Source organism: Rhynchophorus ferrugineus, unplaced genomic scaffold, assembly GCF_030347505.1.
Source record: "Rhynchophorus ferrugineus isolate W39M unplaced genomic scaffold, kcgeb_rfMv2 rfM5, whole genome shotgun sequence".
NCBI classification, from domain to species: domain Eukaryota; kingdom Metazoa; phylum Arthropoda; class Insecta; order Coleoptera; family Curculionidae; genus Rhynchophorus; species Rhynchophorus ferrugineus.
In genome coordinates, this window is record NW_027472584.1 from 15217607 (window position 1) to 15241019 (window position 23413).

At 30.8% G+C, this 23413-nt stretch overlaps 1 protein-coding gene across 1 annotated transcript in view; it reads right to left on the reverse strand.

Annotated features, from left to right (window-relative positions):
* The window catches only part of LOC143197346 (lachesin), a 411049-nt gene that overhangs the window by 206692 nt on the left and 180944 nt on the right, over positions 1-23413 (reverse strand). Inside the window, exon 2 of the mRNA XM_076405732.1 lies at positions 9346-9452. Within this exon, the coding sequence (XP_076261847.1) occupies positions 9346-9452 (107 nt within the window). The remainder of the gene's footprint in view (positions 1-9345; positions 9453-23413) is intronic.

Below are 23413 nucleotides of genomic sequence, written 5' to 3' on the forward strand. Positions count from 1 at the left end.
AACAATAGGAAAAATATGATGAAAATGATTTTTTCAAATAGCGAACTGTCGAATTAATAAACGAATGGTGTTATGAATGGTGTGTAACGCTATAGTATGGCTTCATTAAATAATTTTTATTAGAGATATGTAACATAGGAAATGTCTTCCCATTAACCTTATGTAATAAATCTTACTCTTAAAAGAGAATAATTCTAGAGGTGTTAACATATGTTCAATTTTAGACATAAAAACTGGACTACTGTCTTTTTCCGATATCAGACTATTGGGTCAGAAATTCCAACATATTAATTTTTTACTTTTGCTCCTGAACTATCACCAACACTTCCACGAATTGTATGGATCTTTTGAATGATTTACAATAGGACAGACATTGTAGTTTTTAATTATAGATTCAAATATATTTTATGCGAAGAGAATAGACTGAGGAGGATTTACCGAAGAATATAATAATCGAATTCAACTAAAGATATTCCTTAAGACAACCGAAAAATTAAATTTTGAAGCAGAAAAAAATTCGTTGTATATATCCAACAAGCTGCTTGGAATAGTTCTTCGGAAATTAATAGTACAATTAAAAGAATTAATTATCAGAAAGAAATCAAGGAAATGGTATCGGAAAAAAGAAAGCTACAAGAAAAATGGCAACAAAATAGAACGCCTTAAATAAAAATTATTTAAACAATTTTACCCAAAGGTTAAAAAGAAAATACCGAAATTTAAAATCAGATCCATAAATAACTATCTGAGAAATCCAACAGGTGAGAAGGAAACAGATTATTCGCTTTGGAAAACTATCATGTCTACATAGTCCACTTATAAGAATTACACACGTTAAATTAGTCTTACAGCTCGAATGGACACTGCTGGCCCACGCAGAGTACTCTACAGACATAACAGGTCAATTGAAAAGTCCCCGGCCTGACACATAGATGGCGCTAGTAGAATTAAATCCGTATGTCTTTTAGTTAGCCCTAATACTCAAAACATGCGTGTATAAATATGACAGTTGTCAGATCATTAGTTTGTGAATTATAGCATTTTGAGTGAAGCAACCTTTCTTATTTTTGAAAAAAATGGATAAAAAGGAATTTCGTATGTTGATAAAATATTGCTTTTTGAAGGGAAAAAATACAGTTGAAGCAAAAACTTGGCTTGATGCCGAGTTTTCGGACACTGCCACAGGAAAATCAATTATCAAGGATTGGCATGCTAAGATTAGACGTGGTGAAATGAGCACCGAAGACGGTGAACGCAGTGGACGCCCAACAGATTTTGTTACCCACGAAAACATTTAAAAAATCCACAAAATGATTTTGAATGACCGTAAATTGGAACTGAATGAAAAATCAGACACTCTAAAGATATCAACTGAACGTGTACATCATACTATTCACGAATATTTCGGTATGAGAAAGCTCTGTCCAAAGTGGGTACCGCGCGAGCTCACTTTTGACCAAAAACAACGACGGGTTGATGATTCGGAGCAGTGTTTGAAGATGATTAAGCGTACTAAACCAGAGTTTTTTCATTGATGTGTGACAATGGATGAAACATGGCTCCATCATTTCACTCCGAAGTACAATCGACAGTCATCCGAGTGGACTGCACACGATGAACCCTCTCCAAAGCGTGGGAATACGCAACAGTCGGCTGGCAAGGTTATGGCGTCTGCATTTTGGGATGCGCATGGAACAATTTTCATTGACTACCTTGAAAAAGGAAGGACTATATACAGCAACTATTACATGGAGTTATTGGACCGTTTGAAGGACGAAAACGGCTACATTTGAAGAAAAAGAAAGTGCTGCTTCACCAAGACAATGCACCGTATCAAAAATTAATTAATTGGGCTTCGATTTGCTTCCTCATCCACCGTATTCTCCAGATCTGGCCCCCAGCGACTATTTCCTATTCTCAGATGCCAAAAGAATGCTCGCTGGAAAGAAATGTTCGTCGAATGAATAGGTGATCGCTGCAACTGAGGCCTATTTTGAAGCAAAGGACAAATCGTACTACAACAATGGTATCGAAAAGTTGGAGGGCCGCTATAATCAGTGTATCACCCTTGAAGAGAATTGTGTTGAATAAAAAAAACTAATTTTACCAAAAAATTTACTATGGTTGGTCGGAGTAAATAATTATTAATATCTACATATCGATCATGACACTGATCGCGGCATGGCTTGGATTTTTTAAAATGAAATGATCAGAAAACATCTAAGCACCTTCTGTTCTCTCTTGTGTCAACATTTTTATTACATATAAATATTTTGCAGCTGTTAGGATTATAAATTCAAGGACTGACTCTAAAATTTGAGTATATTACTTATTATTAAGTTATTTTCAGTCCCCAGCCATTAGTTTTTACCATATCCCTGACAGTTTTCTGCTGGAAATAAAATTTCTTTTGAAAATTGACATATTTTGTGACCGAATATTGTCGTATTGAAAAACAACTCAACCGATAACAGTCTCTCAAAATGTTTTTCCTTATTTTGGGTTTTCAATTTTTTTTTGTTAGCTATGCCATAATCATAACTAAGTTGTTTAAAGTATAATTTCTCCATATTTTAATGCAATGTTATCCAACATAATTTCTTAATGCTTGTAAGGTGAATTTTACTCGTCAGTTATTACTTAACTAAATAAAGTAAAATGAGATTTGTTGTGATTTAAAAAAAAATTAATTGCATCTTACATTAGTACAATTTTAATTTACAAATTGACACTTTTCCATGTATGTCTAAATTTTCTTGTCATTATTATTATTTAATGACAGATATTATATATATATATATATATATATATATATATATATATATATATATTCAAAATGGAAGCTGAAAAAGGATCTAATATAAATTTAAGCAGAAATGGGAAATCATAAATATAAAAAGGTACGTTTCGGTTGTTATCGTCTGAAATTTTATGAATACAATCCATTCGAAGACGCGTTTATATATTATAACAAACGGGCATAAGAAATAGTCAAAGTTATAATCCGGGAAATATACACAGTATATTGAGATTATTTGGCTAAACGGTATTTCTGGGCAAAATTAAATTAAGGCAATTTGGTGAATTGATGGCCAGTTTTCTACATGGAACCGGAGCGGCATTTATCAAATGAATTCGCTTGGTTTAAATTGGATCTGCATGAAAAGAAGTTGATCGTGAACTACGTATGCAATATAGAAAAGGCGGGTCTCATTTATTTCGTTTTCTTGAACACTTTACACCGAAAGAACCAGATTGGATTAACATTGGAGTAATTGGATTTCATCTTCAGCGTGTCCTAATATAGTTTCCAATTAATTATGATAAATAAAAATTATATTACATATACATATAGCTCTAGCTGGATTAAGATGTAAACTATCAATAATGCACAGATATAATTTAAACGTTTTTGAATAATTCGATATAGTAGTAAATATTAGGATGGTGAAAAAGCTATTCTGGTTTTTCTTAATATATGGCTTTCAAGTCGCATATATACAGGGGACGCAAAAATAATATATAACACATAAACCACCATTTGCTTTTAAAATCGCTGTAATTCTTTGGGAAATAGATTCGTATAGTGTCTTGGTTTTTTGTAGTCAGGTTTTATGAATGTTTTTTTTTGCATCTTAGTGTTGACTTCCGTTATAAAAGGTTTTGCTATCGCAACCCTTCCATGAATATATGCTTTATGAAGCTTGGTTTTTGCCTACTGCTGGCACTTTTACCGCGTTAATTTTATGTTGTCTGACTCCACAATCCATTTTAATGCTGCTTGGTCTTTGCCGGTTAATTTTGGGTTTCACTTACAATTCCTCTTCACCGAAGATATTTGCCGTATTTTGTGTATGCTGTAATTATTCTGGATATTCTCATTCATTAAACAATTTAGCTATTTTCATCACAACAAATTGCCCTTTTCCGAAATCACACATTTCAACTATCATTATTTTAACCGCAGAACAAAACATATAATAGACTGAAATATAACCTAGAAGGCATATATATTGAGCAATGCGTTTTCCCATCCCAATCCGTTTTTTTTATATTACTACTTCTAATTCTATACATCTTTGTTATGCCCCTGATCTTTCTGATGTAGTTAATTTCTACTGTCTGTATTATGCTTTCTTTGTTAAAACTCATGTTTCGCAAACAAATATTAAAGTTGATCCATATATTGCCTTGTACCCAGACATTTATATGCATTTACTTTTTATTAGGTTTTATTCTTATAACTTCATTTTAGCTATTTGTTTTTTCTCCTTTGTCATCACCATGACTTTCTATTCCATAAGATAGTCAAAATAGATATAAGAAAGAAATATTATCAGCAACTTTATCCGTAAAAGAGTCTTTTGATATGTTTGTTATTTCCATAGATTTATATGCTGTCCTGTTAGTTTATATTTAACACTTCTTTATTATTTCATCCGTTAATATTATAAACAAAGATGGGCTTAAACTTCCGCCTTGTCTTAGTCCTACTTCAAGGTTCTCAAGGTGTTTGATTTCATGTTGTCTACAGTGACATTTATATTGGGTTGTTAAGATGAAATAAAATTGTAAATAAAATACATTTTTTTGTACGACGAGTTTGTTTATTTAAATGAATAATAAATGAAATATATAAAATGAATGTACCAAAAAATAATATAAAATCGATATGTAATGGTGAAAAAAATTATGATTCGAACTGAACTGACTTACTAAATCCAATGTCCGGTTTGGCTAATGCTGATTCTGTCATTCGATCCAACTGATGATTATACACAGGACATAATAGAATTCTACTGTTCTTCTTGATGTAGGCTTATACTGTGATAAAAATCTCGATTTTCTTTACAATTGCTATTCGGTTTCTGTTCTTGATTATTGTTGTTAAGTTTTTTTCTTCTTAATTCTGATACTTATTTCAGTTCTGATTGTTATGATCTTAATCCATTCTGTTCGCTTCTCACTCTGGACACTCTTGACTGTTCTGACAGTTCTTGATTCTTGACTTGCACTTTTAACACTGATTGTTCTTTAATTCATGTTCTTGATTTCTGACTCTCACTCTTTTTGACTCTCTCTGTGGTGGTTGTATTGTGTTTTATCGCTGAAGCTCCTCCCTCGGGTTCTTTATGGTAGCATAGAAGGATGGTTTAAAAAACCCTTATTTACATCCCGATTTATTCAGACTTTCGGGGAGCGAAAGTCTCTTCCAGCTAGGAACTTCTCACGCGGATGTAACAAGTGCGTTGCGGATACTTAAAAATGCTTGAATATTCCACTATCTCGGGCCTTCTTGAAGTTTATGGTTATAGCCACCATAAGAGGTCTTCTACCAGGTCTAACTTCTAACACGCTTCGTCTAGCTTCGGTACCTGAACCCCCATTATCCGGAACACTCGACAACGAGCCGATGATATATCCTTTTTGCTAGCCATTTCATATCTTAGCCTGGCTTCATCAGACATGCGATACAGTGCGATATTTTATATTGTCTCAAGTCCTAATTCTTTTCACCTAAACACTTAAATTGTCTGATAAATTAGACCCCTAAACTATACAAAATAAAACATGTTTTTCCTAAACTTAAAATTAAATAACTTTCTTAAACATATATAAATGTAATTACGTCGCAACAGAGAACATCGTTATTTATCAGGAACTATTCTTACAGATTGATTGCTCACTTTTCTTACTCTGTCAAAAGCTTTTTCTCACTCAATAAATAGATTATATATCTCTTTTTGGGTTTGTACTTTTTCCACTATTTATCTTATGCTATTCGGTTAGCGTTTTACTTAGTACTGATTTTAGCCTGCTTTATTATTTTTTCATATAAGTTCGTGTAAAAATAGGTCCTATTATAGTCCCCTGTATCTTATTTTTTGTGTATGGGAGTAACAAGTGCTATTTGTCCATCCTACGGTATTGGATTTACTTTCCATAGTCTATTGTAAATTTCTAGTAATTATTCAGTGGACATTTTTAAAAATATTTCCTGACCCGGTGATTTTCGATTGTTCTCTTTTCTCAGTAATTTTTCTATCATTCTTCGATTTTTACCTCCTCTGTGGTTTTACTTTATTTCTTGTCAGTATATTATTTCGTATGTTGATTCTTAAAATTAAAACAATTCCTAAATGGATTCCTTTATCTCTACATTATGTTTTCATCTTCAGTTATTTTTATGTTTTATATGTCTATAATTACATGATTTTTCTCTTCTGCAAGTTTCAGGTTTTCTCGAATGTTTGTTTCCATATCTTCACCAAAATGTATCCCTCTTTATATTAATATCACTAGTAACATTTAGTTAATGAAGCCATACTATAGAGCGTTATGCAAATTAGTCCCTGTTTAGTCTCTGTGGAACCTTCTAGATGTAAAGGTGGAGTCATACGGTTCTTCAGTCAAAAATAATTATGCTTTCCTATCACATGAAGACGCCTGGTAGTAGTTGCCTCGTCAACTGCTAATCTGTGTGAAGGTTCTTTGAGAGTTTAAGCTGAGTGTTCGTCCAATAAGCTGCATAATTCATTATTTTTGTCCTTCAAGCCGTACTTTGTTATCAACTACAACAAAATCACTATTTTTAAATCGTTAAAACTAAAACCGTTAGCATATGATGCATTATCGTATGTTTCTAAAAGCGTTTGATGGGTTTCGGCAACAGATTTTTGGGTTTTGAGAGTTGTGAGCAATTTTGAGTGTTCTACGATTAGTGTCTGTATACATTGACTAACTCAATAATACGAAATCCTGCTATTTTATTTAAAGACGTGTCAAAACCATCGAGTTTAACAGTTGTTTAATGTGATCGAAATACATACAAGCACATTTAATTATATTTTTTTTTCTGTATAAATGTCAGTCAGAACCGTCAATAGATAACCGTTATTCATATTTCGTCATAGAACGTATTTTTACTAACATAGATCAAAAATATTTGCTCATATTATAGAATAGAAAGCTTGCAAGATTTTTAATAACTATAATCTGAATTTTAGATTAGTTGGTATACCTCGGATTATACAAATCGATCCATTTTGGTTAGATAATTTACTTTCCCAAACATTAATTTTCCATGGATTTATAGTTATTATGATCTACCGAAAATAAAGGGGATATCCATTTCCGATATCTATGTCAACTTTAACAACATAATAATTATTTTCAATATTTATTGGAATTTATACAACTGTTAATACTCAAGTTTAACAGCTAACTAGTTCGTAGCTAGAATGCTGGCCTTTTCATTTGTTATTTTTATAATAAATACAATTTCAATTAATTATCTGTTATTGGAAAAAATTTTTTAGATTTTTGTATCTGTAGTGGTCAGATGAATCACACAATTAGGTTTGATATTTCATTCACTTTCACTTATTTTTAATTCAAGGTCTCCAAAATAGCATTCGGCTGTTATTACCTTTCGTTTTTGAGTATTGTTATATAAATGGTAGTACTGCATAGTGGATATATTATGTCTGGTGATTACGTAAGAAACTATGTATAGTGAGTGTTTATTATGACTTTCCATTTAAGGGCCACCATTAGGTTTTTACGAATTTATGGGATGACAGCGTTATCAATAACATATTGATCTCCCACGATGCTTTTATTCAGCTTGTTTTCCATTATTCACCATTTCCCATATTTCAGTGTTTTCATTTGTTTTTGAATGGCTAGGTCATCAGAACCATAATCTCTGGTTTATACTTATACCCTAAAGTATATATTTCTTGAATTAATGTTTCGTTCAGACCTTATCCTACTTTATTGCCTATTGGTTTTCGACTATTGGTTGAAGCTAGAGCCAGTGGTATAGATCAATGATCACTATGAAACTACTATGTTCCTAAACTAGTGTTAAATAGCAGAATTTGTTTTGGTAAGCTTCAACAGACAATTTACGTATGCCAATTACATAAAAGTCTCATTGTTGGAATTGAAATATTTAATGTAGTAAAACACTTTTTTGTGATATTTTAAAGTCTCCTTTTTACCAATTAGTGTTTATCTGGACTGGACCTACTGCTTAACGTGGGTTCCGAAGCACGGTCCTCGGCATTAAGACTACCGCCTAGAACGTAACCAACTTTGAAAGCATCCCAGAAGACATCCACTCTTACCCAGCCTGGTTTCTGCTGTGATTAGGATAATCTCCTTTATCCGATTTTACACTCTTGACTGTTGGGCAATCACAATTATAAAAAATCACATACATAAATTTACAACCATGTACCAGCAGGAATTGAGCCAGCAACTATCACAACAGTAGGAAGACCGTCCTGTCGCCTTGACCACTGCACCAACCAAGCGGACGGTAAAAAAAAAGAAACATGGTTAGGATCATTTATCAGAAATAAGTACCAGACAAAAAATCATATTAAAATTATAAGATATAAAATGTAAAAAGCATAAGGCAATATCTAAATCCAACATCACAATAGAATTGAACATTCTGTATATATATGATAAAACATGTCAATAGATAACATAGTAGTAACTTTTTTCCATATTAAATCTTTGATCTCAGCCTGGCAGATTTTGTCTATTGTTTCGTCATCGACGATAATATACCGGATCCCTTCCAGATATGAAATATTAAACTGTCATTTCTGACGACAGAAACAAATATCGCTTAACGATAAAATAATCTAATATGCATTATTGGAAATCAAATAATACGTTTTCGATGAAAGGACATTGAAAATATAAAGAATATTTTGTGTAGTGTTGTTAGATTATTCGAAAAATAATTGCTTCCTTAAACTGACGTATTTCAAATTTATTTTTACATCTGTTTGATAGCAGTTACAAATATATCCGCTTATTTGAAAAAAATAATTGAATCCACATATTAAATTAAATGAAATTAAATGTTTTTAAATTTTAAATATTGTAACTACGAATTTTTTAATATCGTTATTTTATGATTATAAACATATTCTGAAATCTAATACAATATCTTAAATATAGTTAAGAATAGTTGACAATGTTGATTTTACAAGTTTGAAAAAATATTTAAATGTTGTTACAAACAGTATTAAACTATTGAAATGTTGGTAATGATTTAAAATAATTTTAATTATATATATTACTTTCAAACTAATACAATTATTTCAGAGGATCCTTAGAAGCAGAGCAGTACAATTTATTCTGTTAGTATGGCAATGGCAGTACTTTTAATTAAGACATATTTGACACTAACTGATGCAAATTAACTTGTTATATATCAGTTTTCAGCGTCGTTTTAGACCTTGTAATGCACGATAATTACCAATTAATATAACAATCAACAATTTATAATTATGGAATCTAGAATAAATAATGTACAGTTACCTTGTAAGTTCCTAAATTCTCCACAACGCATGGCAGATTAGCATCTCGTCCCAGTGGAACGGTAACGTTTGGTATCGGTTCGACAAATCTGGGACCATCAGTCATAGCTGGAAATGAAAATACATAACTCAATTTATGTTAAAATAATAAAATGTCAATTTCTCAATATGCCTCTCAATACTTTTGATTTATTATACTTGAATATCTTTTAGTTTAAAATAAATCCCTATGAATTACTTATTATCTTTTTAAGCCTGTAAACTTGCGTAAACAAATTAATGTGCTGTAGTTAGAGAATCATAAAAATGCATATCAAAGCATTGTTCATCGCTAATTTGATTTTTCCCATTGATTTTTCTTATATTTGAAGCATAATCTGAATTTTATATTGTAAATATTATTTAATTAATTTATTTACTATTAATAATTTCCATTACATTTTCATAATTCCTTTACAAAAATATTTTACTATATGGGCAAAGCACAATAATTATTTAGTAGATCTTAATGGTATATAATGTACATCAGTGTATCAATAAAAATACACGAGTGTAAGGAGACAAATATACAGCACAATTATGTATATAAAACATGTAAGTCTATAATCAAAAGGTATAAAATTGTATATAAGAATACAAGCAAAAAGCGTCAGTATAATAGGTCAATGAAAGTGAGTGAAAGGTACCAGGCCTGACATATAGATGGCGCAACTAGAATTAAATCCATATATTTTTTAGTTAGCCCTTACCCTCAAAAGATGCGTATATAAATTTGACAGCTGTCAGATCATTAGTTTGTGAATTATAACATTTTGAGTGAAGCAACTTTTGTTATTGTGAAAAAAATTTATAAAAAGAAATTTCGCCTGTTGGTAAAATATTGCTCTTTCAAGGGAAAAAATACAGCTGAATCAAAAACTTGACTTGATGTCGATTTGCCGGACATTGCCCCAGGAAAATCAACCATCAAGGATTGGTATCCTAAGTTTAGACGTGGTGAAATGAGCAAAAAAGACGGTGAACGCAGTGGACGACCAAAAGAGGTTTTTAGCGATGAAAACATTTAAAAAATCCACAAAATGATTTTGATGAAGGAAAATGAATGATGAAGGACCGTAAATTGAAATTGAATGAAATAGTAGGCACTATAAAGATATCAACTGAACGTGAACAACATATCATTCAAGAATATTTGTGTATGAGAAAGCTCTGTGCAAAGTGGGTGCCGCGCGAGCTCAGTTTTGACCAAAAACAACGACGAGTTAATAATTCGGAGCAGTGTGTGAAGATGATCAAGCGTAATAAACCCGAGTTTTTGCACCGCTATGTGACAATGGAGGAAACATGGTTCCATCATTTCACTCTGAAGTCCAATCGACAGTCATCCGAGCGGACTGCACACGATGAACCCGCTCCAAAGCATGGGAAAATGCAATAGTCGGCTGGCAAAGTTATGACGTCTGTATCTTGGGAAACGCATGGAATAATTTTCATTGACTACCTTGAAAAAGGAAGGATCATCAACAGCGGCCATTACATAGCGTTATTGGACCGTTTGAGGGACGAAATCTCTATATGTTGTAAATCAGCAATGACTTCAGGGTAAAATATATAACAGATTTAGGAACATGTCAAAAATATTAAAGTTTTACCATAATTAATTCAACTAATGATATTTTAAACGATATTGTTTTGTGTGATCAATATTAGTAATGATATATACCTTATATTTTAATATATAATCTTAAGAAATAATAGTTTAATATATGTTTAATATTTAAATCCGACTAGAATATAATAAAAGTGCTGTTATATATTTATTCTAATAATAAAACAGTACAATATTCATATATTGTAAATTTATAATCTAAAAATATCGTCGTAATTTTATAGCATAGATACATTTTTATATACCCTTATCCATATTTTATTTTTATATAGCGCAAATATGGTTTTAGCAACTAAAAAAGAAATAAACGATAAGATTATAAATATTTTGAAAAATTGTGTAATATCTCAGGGGAAATTGGTTTTTGAAAGATGATCAATATTTTATTTATATTAGATATGTTTATATAATACAGTATTATATAAAATTGATACCCACCAATAATTTTTAAATCATCAGCAGAATGATGTTGAATGATATATGAATATCTATATTCGTCAGCAGAAAAACAAAAAAATCTGATTATAGACTCTAACACAAAAGATTGTCAATCCAATCCAACATTAAATACTAAATAATAACTTTAAAAAATATGCAACAAAGCATATTTTAATTAATTAAACCAAATAAATAAAAGAAATAATCAATAGATAGCACCTAATATTAATTTATGTATAATACCTCATAGGTTTATTAATCTAAAACTACAGAATATAAAAGACTACTTGGTACCTAATCCAGTTTATTTAATTAGTATACAAAACTGTTTATATAAATACATTAGCAAATTAATTTAATTATGTAAAGCGCTGAACAACGTTATCAATGGACTAGAATGCTGGCCAACGAAAAAAAATTCTATATTTCAATATATTGATATTTAAAAAATATATCGATATATCGTTTTTGATATTGAAGTATACATATATCGGAGGAAAAAAATATCGATACTTTACAAAAAAATATATCGATATTTCTAAGAAAAAATAAAAATAGTGAAATATTAGCCTAAAAAATACGTATTTTTTTCTAAATCTCAAAATTAAGTACCAAGGATTTTAAAGGTTTCTTTAAAAATTACATTTAATCAATTCTCAAAAAATATCGAAAAATATAGGAAATATTTTCAGAAAATATCAATATGTCGATATTTTTTCTGGAGCTATGAATCTCCATAATGACATTTTGATTTTAAGACCTAATAAAAAAATAAAGCTTTTTGAATTAGTGGGCGATGCTAAAAGTCGCCAGTGAGGATTTCTACTTTAAAAATTCAATGAAAATTATGGTATATTAAATTAATTGTTATTGATCATAATCGAATGTTAGTTGATATTCCTCAGGGAATATTTACATTAATAAAAACCATAAACAAAATTAGAATAACTAGGGCGACAGAAGATAATTATATAGAATTTATGTATAATATAGTTCAGACAAATTTGACTTATAAGCAAAGGATTAATAAATGATTTTCGTTAGCAAAATAGCTACACCTGAGCCCATAACGTAACAGAAATGTTATATTTACAACTCATTATGAATGCTGTATGCCGCTGCAAATTTGAATATTGATTGTCGAGACATAATTCAAATTACCTTCAATACAAATAAGCTGGATATTTGCAATAATTTGCAATAAACTATAATATTTATTAATTACTGATATTATTACATTTTCGCCTGGCTATATTACGTACCCACCTGTCAATTAATTGAATACATTATAGAGGAAACAACACAAAAACGGCTATTAGATTCAGTTCGTTTCATACAAGCTATCATGTTTACAACAAATAATTAATTATCAATTGGTTTTTATAGCCCAATTATAGCAGCGGCGTGCTAAATTTCATCAAAACATCCTTTTAAAACACGAAACGAGATTTCTGCTCAGTTTCAGATTCAGTTTTCAGATTTTGTTATATTTATACTTTATTCTGTTCAACAGGAAATATTTTATTATATATAACAGGTCAATTGAAAAGTCCCTGGCCTGACACATAGATGGCGCTAATAGAATTAATCCATATGTTTTTGAATTAGCCCTAACCCTCAAAAGATGCATGTATAAATTTGACAGCTGTCGGATCGTTAGTTTGTGAATTATAGCATTTTGAGTGAAGCAACTTTTGTTATTGTGAAAAAAATGAACTTTGCGTGTTGATAAAATATTGCTTTTTGAAGGGAACAAATACAATTGAAACAGAAACTGGGCTTGATGCCAAGTTTTCGGACACTGCCCCAGGAAAATCAACCATCAAGGGGTATGCTAAGTTTAGACATGGTGAAATGAGCATCGAAAACGGTGAACGCAGTGGGCGCTCACAAGAGATTGTTACCAACGAAAGCATTTAAAATATCCACAAAATAATTTGTAGTGATCGTAAATTAAAATTGAATGAAATAGCAGATACTATAAAGATATCAACTGAACGTGTAAATCATATAATTCACGAATATTTGGGTATGAGAAAGCTCTGTGCAAAGTGGGTGCCGCCCGAGCTCACTTTTGACCAAAAACAAAGGCGTGTTGATGATTGGGAGCAGTGAATGAAAATGATCCAGCGTAATAAACCCGAGTTTTTGTGTCGATATCTGATAATGGATGAAACATTGCTCCATTATTTCACTCCGAAGTCCAATCGACAGTCACCCGAGTGGACTGCACACGATGAACCTGCTCCTAAGCGTGGGAAAACGCAACAGTCTGCTGGCAAGGTTATGGCGTCTGTATTTCGGGATGCACATAGAATAATTTTCATTAACTACCTTGAAAAAGAAGGACCATCAACAGCGACTATTACATATAGTTATTGGACTGTTTGAAGGACGAAATCGCCGAAAAACGGCCGCATTTGAAGAAAAAGAAAGTTCTGCTTCACAAAGACAATTCACCGTATCACAAGTCAGTGAAAACGTTGGCAAAAATCTATGAAGTGGACTTCGAATTGCTTCCTCATCCACCGTATTCTCCAGATCTGGCCCACAGCCACTATTTCCTGTTCTCAGATCTAAAAAAATTCGAGAGCTGGGAAGAAATTTTCGTGGAATTAAGAGGTGATCGCCGAAACTTAGGCCTATTTTGAAGCAAAGGACAAATCGTACTGCAAAAATGGTATCGAAAAGTTGGAGGGTCACTATAATCAGTGTATCAATCTTAAAGGGAATTATGTTGAATAAAAGAAACTAATTTTGCCAAAAATATGTGTTTTACTATGATAGGCCGGGGAATTTTCAATTGACCTGTCAAAGCTGTGAATTCTATATAATTTTCTGAAAAAGAGTGTTGTCAATCGTTAATTACTACGTTTATTAATTTTTATCTTAATATCGTTATGCCACAAAAATGACAAGTCATTTTAAAATATTTAGGAGTTGGTAGTTCTAAAGTTACCTCAAATTATGGGGCATTGATCAGAAAACGGATAATTTGGAGAGTCGCGTATTAAGCTTTGTCAAGTTACACGATCATTTTGTCGTGTTTATGTTTTTATATGTAATAGCCCACATAAAGTTTTTGCAAGAGCATTAGATGACTTTAGTTAACAAAAAGACATAAATAGTTTTCTTTGTATCTTTGGAATATATGGTTGTTCAGTACTAAAGAGCACTGAATTAGAGAGTTCAGTTAGAATCCCATTTTCTTTTGACTAGTTGACATTCGAATCTTCTAGATGAATCTACTGACTTCATACACACTTATACGCCGAAAGCAATTACATTATATTAAAATAAATTTTCTGCAGTATTTGGTAAATGAGAAAAGAACAACATTATAAGGAACCTATATCCACAAGAAACAAAACAAATGATGTCTAGCTTCACATGTTTTTAACAGTGTTATTTACGTCAACATTAATTAATTACGTTAATTTTATTTTATACATAAGCAAACGCACTTCAAATTCCCTTTTGGTCAGTTTTCCAACTTAAGTTTTTATATAAATGCTGAACTTTGATCCATGTGATCCTCTTTCCATCATCCGTAATAATTTATTTCAAAAGTTGCTTGCTCTATTTGGTTTCATATCTGCAGCGATTTATACATCGAAACTTGGTCATTAATTTCACTGTATCTTATGTGAATGGTTTAAAACTGTTTTATTTGTCGATAACACGTCGGCCAGGGCGATACTCATCTTCTCTTAACTCCTTCAGTTGAGTTATTATACTGGCTTTTACATAAGAATTCACCACCATAAATATCACATCACTTCTAATGAAACTGTGCTATATTTTTCCAATTTTGGAAATTAAAACAGCAAAAATGACTTTTTAGAACCTCCATTTTCAAAGAAATAAATTTTAAATGAGTTAACTAGTTGTTGTATGGCTTCATTGAGTAAGTATTAATAAAAATATGTGACTTAAATCCTATTACCTAGGAAATACTGGTATATATTTTTTTCCAATGTTATGTATCGATTTTAAGAGGTTTAGAAATTATAGCAGTCATACGGACAAATTTTAGAGAAATATTAAGGCAAAACATAATTTCATAATTTCTTCAAACAGTCCAGCTCTAAACTAGCATGAAAATGAGACGGGAATTTCCAATAATTTTTTATGTTATTTGTAACAAACCCTTGTTTGGAATAGTTAAAGTTTATATATAAGCTTATATTTCGAATACAATCCACGTAATGAAGCATAGAGTATAAATAATGAATATATTCGAATATAGGTAACATCATAATTGTCAATCGAGAAAGAGTCAACCAACGGGTTGCTGTTGATGCCTCAGGACTTTTTCACTGAATCTCACTACAATTGGGTGATTAACTACATATGTTTCTGCCTCGGACAACATTAGTTTCCTAATAAGGTAACATTAAGCCATCTTTCAACATTTAAAAACAACTCACATGTTATATGTTATTATATCAGAGATAATTTAACATAATAAGCCGTTGAAACTTATCAATAACGTATTAAAACTAATCATAAATAGTCTTAATGTAGTTATTGCCACCTTTTTTTTATATATAGCTATTTCGATACAGTACATATAGAAAGTACTAATCAAAAATGTGCAAAAAATAGGAGTAAATTTTCGGTTTAACAGAATTGAGAAGAAATTAGATTTAAACTTGACGATGTCGTCCTTCTGTTTGAAAAGTCGTTTAAATAATTCTCATCGTTTTACTTTATTCGCCATTACGATTAACAGTTCTTTCGACCGATGTGACCTGGTTGAGTTGGGCAGCAAAATCTTTTTTATGGAGATATCTAAATATATCGTCTTTCCAACGATTGACAATATGAAATGATGAAAATTAATCTACCACAGTCCAATAATATTTCATTATTCTGATATAATTATTTAATTAAATTTATAATGACGATAAGGAATTTGCTACTATTAAATTTTATAATTAGTTTTTTTTTGTAATAGAACGTTTATGTTTTCTATATTACAATCATACATTATATATTAAGTACCATTAAGGTAAGGTATTAACTTATATTTAATAATTCATAGTTCGAACACAATCAATCGTTAAATGTTTGCTTTTATACATTCTGCACCCTTCTAAATAAATGCTCGCATGTTATAGCATATTACATTAGATATATTTCATCATAATATCCCCTTGGACGTTATTAAGAGAGTAGTAACGTTAAATAATTTGGGCGTAATATTATTTGTTAACTGTGTTGTAATTTTTTTACAGTGATTTTTTTTGTGGAGTTATTCGACAAAAATTATGTAATGCAATATAAAACGGGGTTAAAATAATATTTAACAGATATTATTTCGGAGAACTTAATAACCACAAAGTGCTATCTAGAGTTGCCGCTCCCAGTCTCTCTGGAATATTATTAGGTACTTGCATGTAGTCTGAAAATGTTTTTACTCTAAAAAGGCATTTATTGCGAAAATTGGTACAACATATATTAGCTAAAATATTTTCCATTATTTTGTATAAGTTATAATATTTTTTAAATAATTATTGTCAGATATATGTTCATCGTGTTAGAAACATGAATGGTTTTATTCCTTTGGCAGAGTTAGTGTTTTTCTCCAAGTTCAAAAGCGACTCTCATGAGGAAACGAACAGTAAGTTTTTGCAATGGTTCTAAAATCAGCTGTAAAAGAACTAGTAGGAACCATCCGTTATAGTTATGGATAATGTACCGTACCATAACACTAAAGATCCCAACAAGAAAATCGGTAAAGGCTGTAATTAAGAAATATCTTGCATAAAGAAGGATTGTCTACAATAACACCCTTCAATTGACTTGAAATTGACAAATAGTGGAATAATGAACTTGTGTTAGATTGAAAATTGATAGTGTAATTATTGACTTGAATAGTGGCTCAGATAGTGATTGAATAAACATTTCTTGATATGGGATTTTAATTCAGTACTGACATTCCCCAAGGCAGGACAATGAGTGAAAACAACTAAAGCTAAGTATAAAATTAATATAGTATAACTATAGGAAATCGTATTGTAAGTTTGAAAGATTTATGTGTGTAAAAGAAATATATGTAATTCTTCAGAACATACGTGAGCGTTTGGTTAAAATGATTGACGAGATAATTAATACTAACTATGTTGCAGATATGGCAAATGCATTAAGGAGAATACAGTGATTAAATCTAATGTTATCGAGAAAAATGTAGACAGTTAGTGACAAAATAAACTAAGTATTTCTCTAATAATATTAGAACGACATAACAAGGAAACAGGGCGACGAAGGAAACCAGAACTAAATATAAAAATTTAAATATGCTTTCTAATGAAATTAAAATACATTACTTGGATATACGATTGTTAATTAAGTGAGTAAGACCTCCAGAGGATATCATAGGTGGTTTGAAAAAGAGTTAAATGTAAATATAATAAAACAATTCTGACCTACAAACCATTGTAACTATGTATTGTTAAAATAAGTAATATTTTATAAAATTTTTGTTCCATTATTTTATTTTCATTAGAATATTATTGTATATAAAAACCAAAATAATGTATAAATAAAAGCTAAATTCTGTAACATTGGGACGTTTTGGCGTTATAAATTTAGATGATGTGAATAAACAATATATGATTAGAATTATAATTGGGATATATTCGTTTTTATTTTATTATTCAGTATATTACTTACTAACACACCCTGTATCCCGTTAAAGGAGCTAAATCAGCAAATATCGGCGAGGCCAAATTAATGCATTAGTATTATTGAACAAAGCAGTTGAGCTTGATCTGTGGAAGACAGCACATTTTACTTTGAATTATATCTATATCTATATATTTATTATATCTATTTATAATATTTTATACAATTAAAGTAATTAAAAAAAAACAATATGTAAAAGCGAGTATTATTTGTTTTTATTTTATCGATAGTTTGTTTCCTAAAACACAGACAAAAGCATGTACCATTCAAGTAAATCATAAGTCATTACGAACATCTATCTACGACAGTTATGTTTAAAAAGTGGTTTGAACGATAATGTAAAGGAACTAGGAGGGATTGTCGCTTCTTTTCAGTTCTTCGGGGGCTGTATTTATCTGGCAAATATTGATATTTGTGATATTTTAACACGTCCCAGGGATGTTAGAACTTCATAAGAGTTAATTTCTGAAGATGCGAAGCTCAAGAGTCGCTACCGTTTTCGCATTCAGTTTATTTAACTGTGTTTTGTGCTGCTCAATTTCATCAAATGGTGAATTTGTTCCATTAATTATTGTATATTTATTAGTCTTCAATTACTATTCTGTGTTTGTTATTCTCTATTGATTGTCCATTTATCGTTATCCATTTTATTCTACTTCATTTTGTTATTTGTGTGACATATGTGTAGTTATGATCTATAGATAATTTGAAGTATACATAAAATTCACCGAAAGTGGTTTCTGCTGGCTCTTGATGGCAGCGTATCTTGTGTGAGTGTGAGGCCTTTGGCTTTTGTCCTTGTACGCATTGCACGTTCGTTACAGTTGGAGCTGGAGACGTGAGTGCACAACAGCAACAGAGTATTGCTTATTTATTTATTTGAGTTTTTACTAACCTTAGTGACAGGATTTCGCGTGTTACGTTCCTTGATCTCATTGTACATCCATTACTGTTAGTGTTAAGACCTAATCTCATACATCATCCTAGCCTAGTTTATCATTGCTATAAATTATCGCTATTATCACTATTATCTATTATTATATCTGTTATATAATTCTATATATTAATCTGTAATATGTCAGGTCTGTAATTATGGTTTATTGACAATCCAGAGTATACATAAACGCCACTAAATGTGGTTCTTACCGGCTCTTGGTGACAGCGTATCTAGCGTGTTTGCTTCTGGCCTTTTCCCTTGTACGCATTGCACGTTAATCATAGTAGGAGTTAGGAGAAGTGAGTGTACAACTCCAACAGAGTTATTTATTTGTTTATTTACTTACTACCATTTATATACTTACTAGCGACCCGCCCCGGCTTCGCACGGGTGCAATGCTGATACTAAATTAAATACACTACAGAAAAAATATGAACGTTGTATATAAAAACATAGCGGTCCCCTCCGACTTTGCACGGGCATAAAATATATATGCCTATGTCACTCAATGAAAACATGATTAAAATCGATCCAGTATTTTTGGTTCATTCATTACTGCCCTTGGCCTGCACGCATTAAATTTGGAGTAAAACAATTCCTCTTCCCCTATACTTACTATGAAGATTTCCTGCTATCTTTGGAATATCTAAATTCATACAATTTTTATTACATTACACATTTTTAAACGCAAAATTTAAATTTGTAATATCTCCGAAAATATTTGTTTAATTTACATGCTGTAAGGAACCATATTGATCTATATTAATTGCACACTGTATTTAAGGTACTTAATTCGATAAGGATTAATGCCGTATTGCTTAAAATAGCTTCGTAAATAAGCCATTTTCTCACGTAAAAAGTAAACAATAAAAATGGTTAATGTGGGTTATCCCTAAAAGATAAACATATACCATCGCGGACTTTTTTGTAGACCTTTTTATGGTGTACAATACTGTAGTACATTAATTTGATCTAACTCGTAGGGTTAGGCAGCGTTTTTGCTAATTGCTAAATAAGCCTAAAAAAATAGGTTAATTTACGACATCACGTTAGAAACCTCTAAAATTAGCAATGTTGCCTTAGTATATTATGCATGTGTTATACATGTAAACCTTCCTCTTGAATCACTCTATCTATTGAAAAAAACCGCATCAAAATCCGTTGCGTAGTTTTAAAGTTTTAAGCGCACATAGGGATATAGGGACAGAAAAGGCGACTTTGTTTTATACTATGTAGTGATTTATATATTGAAGATTTTAACTTTACTATCTCGTGCGTGTGCTTCACTTGATCTCATTACACGTCCATTGTTGGTATTAGTGTATAAGTTAGTACATCCTGCATTACCTTCCCTTCGTACCGTGTACACATGTAATACTTCATCTTAACATAGTTTATCATTGCTGTCAGTTATTATTATTGTCTGTTTTATAATGATTGTTACTAAGATTATTGACAAAGATTATTGTTGACCATCGTGGTTATTCCATAATTGTTAATACCTACCATCGTCATCAACTTTTATTGATATTATCAATACCATCCATTATCAGTACTCGTGAGTACATTTATTTATTGACACTATTATTCATCAGTACTATGATCCGTCAGCATAATTAATTACCAGTTTATTTAACTGCCAGTATTTTAAATGTTAGTGCCATTATATTTCAAGTATATTTTTAAATTGACGCTTGTCATTGAAAATTGGTTGCTGAGGTACGTTTTCATTATATTTTCAGAACTCGACTACCTCGACATCAAGATCTCAAGCTTACTTTGTTTATGTATTTTGATACTTATTGAGTAAATAGTTGTTACATCATTTATTTTGATCTCTGTTTTAATTTGTTTAAGATGTTGAATGATGTGTAAAGATGTGTAAAAATAGCCCTACAATTATTGAATAGACTATACATGGTGTGCGATGAACATTCTAAGCTGAGTATAAAAGTATATATTTTTATATTTGATTTGATTCAGTATATTATTACGAATTTATTAACGCACTCTGTATCCCATGAAAGGAACTAAATCAGCGAGGCCAAATTAATGTATTGGTATTATTGAATAAAACAGTTGAGCTTGATCTGTGGAAGACAGGACGTTTTATTTTGCATTACAAATGATATATCTCTATATTTTATAATATTTTATACACTTACACTACTGACTAGCATTGCCGAGATATTTTCCAGGCTCTTCAATATTTTCCACTGAATTTGAAATTTTTTAAAAGTAATTAAAAATAATAATGAAACTATATTTGGAAATAAACGCTACAATCAAAATGAAACTTATCTTTTACGCCTACCTAATATTCGTTCAGCTTGATATATCTGACGCCTAAGCGTGAAATTTACGACAAATAACCACGAGCGGTTTATTATTCTCCTCGAATGAAAAAAAAAGAGACAAATTTTAATTGTACCTTATTTTCAAGTCAATTAAAATAATTGAGACGGAATACATATTAATTGATTTATCAACCCTACGGTACAGTTGGCAAAACGAAAAAGCGTACTTTTATTGCTCCACATTTGTCAAGCCGGTTTTCTCGCCAGTGAGAAAATTTAGTCTATTCGTCACGATTTGTGCTAATTAATAATCTCCTTCGTCGGTAATAATGACTGCCATTAACATTAATGCGTATAATAATACTCCGGGCATAGAAGCTGTTATAGGCGTCAAGCCAGGCTATATCGTTATCGTTGGATGCAGAATAAACACTTTATTAAGAGCAAATGTGTTTGCAACTCAGCATATTAGGAATAACCTAATTACTATTAATAGGTTCGCTGCTACAGAGTGAGGCTGGTAATCGTCAGCATATCCAATATAAACACGATGACCAAATTGGACGCTACGTTCTGTCAATGTCTTTTACAATACATTATCAAGCGTCTATACAGAGGCTGTTGTCTATCAAAATTTAGTTTATCGATTTTTCATAAATGCGACGTGTGTTTCTATTATAACACGAATAACAATTTTTTATTTGAAACCAGTAGTATAATTATTATTCTCATTAAAATAAAATTTTGTGTAAATTAACGAGAAACTTTAATATATGTTACCTATATTATAGTTAATAACTATTTCAAACAGCTACTTTGTCCCTTTTTTCCCTTAAAACCGACATACAAATATCAGTAGAAGCTTTATTAATATAAGTGAGTGTGACTACTTCTGTTCATTCTTGGCTAATTTTATGGGCGAATGATATATTAATAATTCATTATGAATAATTTTTGTACTATATAGTTTCAGTCGATTATTAAAGAACTAATTTAATAAAATTCTTACATCAAATTCAGTGGACATAATTGAAGATCCTGGAAAATATTTCGGTAATGCTACTCAGTATCGTACAATCTCAACAAAATTACTATTCAAAACTTAGTGTAGTCTGTATTAAAAAAGTACTAGGGTTTTTGCATTGATGATTCTATTATATTATATATATATATATATATATATATATATATATATATATATATATATATATATATATATATATATATATATATATATGCAAATGCTTCTATTATATTCATCAAAAATGACAGAAATAATTAGGATATATTTTTCTACATACGGAAGTGTACCGGAAAGTCTTTTTTTTTCAGAAATAAACTTCATAATTTTCAAGAAAATCGAAAAATTGATTTATTCAAATTATTGACCATTTGATTCTATACATCTTGGCCATCTTTCAGGCAATTTTTGAATGCCAACACATAAAAGCTGTTTGTTCTTTGAGCAAAACCATTCATCGAGCCATTTTCTAACTTCCTCGAAATTGGCTAAGTCTGCTCTGCAGGCGCGTGTCCCATCGATGGAAAAGCTGATAGTCAGGTGGAGCAAGGTCTGGAAGTTCAAGTCTATTCAACGCTTCCTTGATCGGTTTTGCATTATGAGACGGTGAGTTATCATGCTGTAAAATTACTTTACTGTGTGTTTGGGCCCATTCTGGTCGTTTTTCAATCAATGCATGGTTCAAATTAATCATTTGCTGTCGGTAGCGATCACTATTATAAAACTTGCTTATTTCTTTGTTATTGTAAATTATATAATTTCAGATTTTCTTTTATCAGACAACTAAATGGTAGTACGAAAAACAAACCGGTAGAATACTAATATGTGTGTTACGGAGAAGTATGATGTAGAGATGTGCAAGGTATGTAATAAGTATAGCGCAAATTGACTAACTAATAACATTTTGATAAATTCGAGTACATCTATTTTAGTATCTATCCATTTTAGTATATGAATTCTGAACCATTTGAATTATTTAGATTAAAGTCGTTCATGAAAAATAATTTTTCCAACTAA